This window comes from Varroa destructor, unplaced genomic scaffold (genome assembly GCF_002443255.2).
Source record: "Varroa destructor unplaced genomic scaffold, Vdes_3.0 BEIS01000002.1, whole genome shotgun sequence".
NCBI lineage: Eukaryota > Metazoa > Arthropoda > Arachnida > Mesostigmata > Varroidae > Varroa > Varroa destructor.
The window spans coordinates 57,747,127-57,753,245 of record NW_019211455.1 but is presented as its reverse complement, the minus strand read 5'-3'; the positions used below and the strand labels follow the sequence as shown (position 1 = coordinate 57,753,245).

At 41.1% G+C, this 6,119-nt stretch overlaps 1 protein-coding gene across 5 annotated transcripts in view; it reads right to left on the bottom strand.

The window, feature by feature from the left end:
• The window catches only part of Tusp (WD40 superfamily protein Tusp), a 222,533-nt gene that overhangs the window by 16,633 nt on the left and 199,781 nt on the right, over nt 1-6,119 (bottom strand). For all 5 annotated transcript variants that reach the window (XM_086981968.1, XM_022792449.2, XM_086981969.1 and 2 more), the window contains exons 5-6: nt 1,089-1,431; nt 707-901 (exon numbers count right to left, since the gene is read on the bottom strand). In XM_086981968.1, the coding sequence (XP_086838094.1) occupies nt 707-901; nt 1,089-1,431 (538 nt within the window). The remainder of the gene's footprint in view (nt 1-706; nt 902-1,088; nt 1,432-6,119) is intronic.

Genomic DNA, 6,119 nt, shown 5'->3' with positions numbered 1-6,119 from the left:
TAATAATAACCTACAATTATTATGTATACTACACGTTATTATGATTAACCTCTCCGCCCGACGGAATCGACCTGTACAACGAGCTCTAAAATGGGGAGCTTGGATTTGCGGAATGTAGGATTGGGGAGGTGAAAGTCCGCAAGGCATTTCTCGAAAAAGCCGGTTACTGGCTGGTTTGTAATATGCCCTTTCTTAAACAACGATTGTGTAGTTAGTAGCTAGAAAGAATAGCCCGAATAATGGGAAGCTCGATGGGAAGACCTCAGCTGTATGGCTGTAGAAAGTTCGAGCATGACACTTCACTCAAGAAGCATAAAAAGTGTACAGAAAAACGACCTCGAAGTCGTCAAAAAGCGGCGACACCTACAAAAGCTTAATGAAGGTATCGAGCTGGAGGACGGAGAGAAGAACGATTGTTGAATAGTAAAGTGTCTTTAGTTGCCATGACACACAAGTTTCATGAGCTTACTTAACTCGCTGCTCCTTATCAGAAATCTGCTTACTGCCTATTACGTCGAAACCGTGTAGCTCAACACGTCTCATTGTAGCTAATAGGGCTATCCAGCAATGAAAAACACTACCTTAGTCGATGTACTGAACTAAAGAACAGTTGGCAACACACGATTCTACTTTTACGTTACCCATAAATTGCGATACTGTCACTTATTGTCGTGATTGATTGATTGAATATTTTAGCTTGACATACCCCAAGTGAGCGCGGTAACAGGCTTCTGTGCGCAGGGAATGGGCGCCACGAATCTAAGGCTGCCTGTATCTGCGGTATAGAATTTTGCCAGATTTCGGTAGCTGCCTGGAGTAGGTGTTGCGGCACCGGGTTCTGGATCAGCTACTCCCGCTACCGCTAATGTTTCGCCGCTATTCGACCATTCTAACTTAATACCTGAAATAGAAAATTGAAGAGACGCAGACACATAAGCCATACCAACACCCATAGACACACAGTAAACAATTTAGTTTATTTAGTTACAAAAATCACTTGTGCTGTCGCTGAGTTTATTGATGCATTTGTACACTGTGAGAGGAATTATATACAAGTGCATATGTGTGTAAGGAGTTGTAGTACTAACCTTTTAGGCCGGTGTGCACAACGATAGGTGTTAGGTCGTCATAATTTTTCATGAGGTAGATTACGCCTGTAGCGAAGGCTACTGCAAGTACCGCTTGCGGTACGCCGGGCGGCCCTGTACCGCCAAGACTGCCAGCGCCGCCTAGTGGGTGGCCCTGTGGATCCGCTGACTGATCAGACGCGCCCGGTGCAGGCTGGTCAACGTCAGTTTCCTCCATCTTGAACTTTTCGCATGACCAGGCCATCGCTATAATGGGAGTATCGCGGCACACACTCAGCTGTGCAACGACTTCTCCGTGGACGTCGTTGACAAGAATTTGGCCGTTCGACGTTCCAAATAACACCTGTAAAATAGTAGGGACACCACTCGCTGTTACAGGGACTGAATGTCTATATGTTTGGAATTAGGATCGATACGATGGATAATAATATCATTCTTACTTGAGTATTGAATCGTTTTCAAGATTGAATTAGGTCAGTGTACGTATAAATATGTACGTGTTTACACATTAAGAATATATGCTTTTTTCTAGCATGTAAGGCTGATTCTTTGATTTGTTTCCTTTCTCAGATAGGTCGATGTGAAACTGTAGTGAACTGGAAGCGCCTTGTTTCTTCAATGCCCAAAGTTATTTGAAATCACTAACTGGATTGAAGTCGTCGTGTTTTAGGTCGCGAAAATCTGTGGATCTCCGTCGAATTCATGATTAGATCACCATATCAGGGGCTTAACAAAAGGATAATTTTGTAGATCGTTAATTCACCGCTTGTTCCCAACTATTGTCTGCCAACGCATTGTGGCCTGGCGTATACAAGTTGATAGCACAACGAGAACTATTCCTGATATGGCATCTAAATGCATCCAAATTGATCACAGATACGCTTATTCATTTGTCCGACTTGAAATCGTTTCGCGGTGAAGAGTGTTTTAATATGAATTATACTGGCTGCAAGCAATTTTAGTTGAACCCCGAAGCGGGACTCGTAGATGTAGAAATCTACTAGGCTCATGTGTGTAATTTCCGACCTGTTAGCACGACTGCTACTGTAGATATTAGCTCAACAAGTTATCAAATTGTATAACTTTGCCGTTTTCCTCTACGATCAATGTTTAATTAGATCTATGATCCTGGCCGAATGTGTGTTCAGCAAATACAAATTACATTGTAGGTAATGGTTTTTATTAGTGTCAATTATTGTACTGCTAACAGCGCAATCCTCTCGCATTCTCGAAAACATTTACAGCAGATCATTGTGTAGGCGAGTTTTTCCGTGGGATAAAGGGTGAGATCTGTTTGATGGATGTATTATGATATTAGTGATTCAACCAACTTTTTGACGGCCTTGACGCCAACGGTTCTTAGGACACTCTCCAAATTGATAGTAATAACTTGTCCATTTTTGCAATCCTATGTAATATTTAGCTTCATGTGGACAAGAAACTCCTGATCAATTCATTACCCTAGAAGGTTTCGGTTTTTTTTGATTGCGCAGAGCAAAAGTTTAATTTCTTGTAAATAAAAAAAGACAGCGGGTGACGGCAACAGAGAGAGAGAGAGAGAGAGAGAGAGAGAGAGAGAGAGAGAGAGAGAGAGAGAGTACATACAAGATGCTATTTTACAATAAAATCTAATTTTTTAATCAAAGTCAGGTAATAATTCCACGAACAACTGCTCACGAACAACCGTAATTAGTGGCTTCTTTAAATGACATCCAGAATACAGTAACCACCTCATCTTCAGTCTCACTGACGGCATCACCGTTGAGCGAATCGGGAGCAGCTGATAATTACAATCCCATTGAATAGTAGCACGTTCCAATTGTTGACACAGGGTCATCTACATTGCTCGGAAAATTCCTACAACGATTGTAGTACTCCCGATGAGATTCTGCTTTACCCTGCCTGACGTTCATGTAAGACAGATGCTATCGACTGTACGGTTATGCGGATGACCTGCAGAGCAAAATTCATCGAGGGTATTGCGCGGTACAATCCAGGCCGCTGTCTTTTGCGATCTGTCAAATTTTGGTAGAAACCAGATCCCTGAGAGGAATTCGGAAAGCGACTTCTTTTGTTGCTTCCACCTGCTAGAGGGAAAAGACTTTTTTTTTTTGCTTGACGTTGTTGCTTATCTTCACAGAATTAAGACTGGAATACAAACGAGCAAATAAGTTGCTAGAATAAGCGTACACGAAGGGTGCTCGGCGGTCGTAGGTGGCAAGGCATGACCGTTGAATACTATGAAAAACGTTATACCATGCATTATTCAGTTTTTTACAATAAATAAAAAAAAAATAGAGTTTTTCAGATACTTCTAAACAAGTTAATAATTATCTTATGTATTATCTTCAATTACAAGGAAAAGCACCGTCACAGAACTGGACACTGCTCTGCGCCGCTGAAAAATAGATCGTATCTATCTCTCTAAACTTTTATCAGAACAACGATTACTCGAGTCATGTGGGGTAGTGTAGGATGCGTGCTTGCAATCCAATTATTCCTTGACAAATAATAGGGTAAATCTTTTAAACATCACTTATGCAAAGAATGGAACTATAAAAATGTGTGATGATGATTCCATGAACAACGAACATATCGATAACAACGTAGATCTGTGCTATGGTTGTCCAGCGTGCTTATGCTGAGCACACTGTAGCAATCTAATAACTTCTACCCTGACGAAATAGTAGGATTTGTCTGGAAGTTGTTTTTACTCAGTGAAATTTTGCAAGAATCTAGATCATTATGTATTATGTACAGCGGCGTAGTGATATGACATTTGGCGGTGTGTGATTCCATTAAATAAAGATGTTTTCAGTAAAATTTCGATACAGGTTTATGAATTGAAGTTATTGGCGTTATTACATTATTCACAAGGTAGTTCTTATGTATCAATAAGGTCGTCTAAGCTAGAAGAATGCTATCGATTGGCTATGTAGACGAACGGGATAATTTCATCGCGTTCATTAGATACGAGTCAAACTTTTTTCGTAAATGTATATGTATTTTTTTTTTGCTTTTTTTTAGCTTTTTAAGGTTGCATTGGTGTAAGTATCTTTCTTATAGATGTTTTTTATGCTGACAGTCTTCCATTTACTGGTTTCCCTTTGAAAGTTTGTCAGTCAAGCGACTGAACTTGAGTGTACCAGTTCTGTTTTGCATCGCTTCTATATATTTGTTTCACAGAAGTTCCACTTGCTGTACCACTGAGCTCGTAATATTTTCGGAGTCCCTCTTGTTCACTTTACTGCACCAACTCAAGCTGCTGTTCGAAGGATACTTTTGGTCCTCGCGGTAGGTCATCCATAATAAAGAGGTCCGTTTGGATCTTTATTCTAGGCCACTACATTACCCGTTACTTGCTACCGTCAGCCATTAATACTGCGCCGTTTGGCAACCAACGAATGGTTTAGCCGGCCAAAATGGAACAACCAACGGAGCTTCGTTGCTCCTATATAGCGCTATTCGCTAGCTATCTACCGCTGCTGCTACCACAGCTGGCTAAACGAGGAAGGCACTTCCGGAATCCCAGTGAGTTTACTTCCGGTTGACCAGCTTTAAGGGCTGTTCAGCACAACGTGGTCTGCCTTCAGTCGGTCATCAGCTAGGTCCTAAACGACCCTGTCAAGAGTAGCAGTCGTAGGAGTAATGCCTGTTCGCACGGTAGATACGCTGTTGCGTAGAATTTAAAGCCCCGTATCCAAAGAAAAAAGTGATGTGAGACAGATTTGTAGACAAAGGCCCAGTCAGCAGATAACCTAGTCACCAATGAGATCTCGTCAGTTGTATCGCTGGGGCAGCCTCAAACCACCAGGGGGTACCGCATGTAGAAAGTAACTTTCCATATTTTTTTTCTTTAAGAGTATGGCCCAACTTATTTAATAGGCATAGCTGCAGTTAAACAGCAACTCATTTTAGCCTAGCTCTTAAGAGTTTTATTATGTCAATTAGCAAAAAGATGGAACCAGCCTGCGCCTTGCGGATAAATGGCCTGTCCTCCATCAATGCCTGAATGTGAGCTGCGCGGTACAAACAAATAGAGAAGAAATCTTGTGCTGTAATGTAGGCTTGAATATTACTTGTCAACCGACTATCGAGGCCAGCACTAACTTGTCGTAACTATCCGACTCGCGAGTGCCTAAAATGTGTTGCGACTTTCGGCCGTGAGGCCCCTTTGGAGGCTACCGCTAAACAAGTCGTGTGCGGTGCGCGTGCTCGGCATCGAAGGCGCGCAACTTCCGAATACGCGTCTCTCCGGCATTGTTTATAGTCCATTCATTATAACTCCTCACCACTGAGGTATTCCGTTAATGAGCAAATTTTCCGGAAAATGATTCGACCTAACTCTGCCTTATCCCGACATTATATTAATTTAAACTTATCTGCAGCATGCTTCGAACGACTACCGTGACAACAATTAATTAACTCACTCAATACGGAAACTAATTTACCAAAACAAATGGAGCGTTTTCAGCTAATGATATAATGTAAGTAGAAACTGCGCGAGTGAGCTATCTTCGGTTGGTCTTTTTCCTGAAACTGAAACTGTTAGTCATGCAGGGGTATGTTGATTGCGCTAAGTGACAAAGATGCGGGTTACGATCCCCCGCCTAGAGCTGGCGAGGTACAAATGCAGCCAACAACGTTATTGTGATGAATGAATGGCGCATAATTGTTCTTTTTTTTTTTTTTTCGAACCAACTTTATTCCTTTATCATGTAAAATTTACTCATTGGTTTTTTCCTCTTCCATAGGAATTTCCTATCGCATCATGAAAAATACTCTAATTATAATTTCTTCGATTGAGCAGTTTGATGTATCGGAAACGTGATCTAACTTTAGGGAACACGCTTTTAGATTTGTAGCTATTATTTTATTCCATACATTAGTACATTTTCATACATTTGTTTATCTTCAATGAGTTCAGCAGTCGAGCAGCCTCGTCAGCTGTGAACTATAACAACAGAAATAATAAGTCATATATATTTAAAGTCTGTTTAAATGGAGTTAGAAAATAATAATATTAAATTG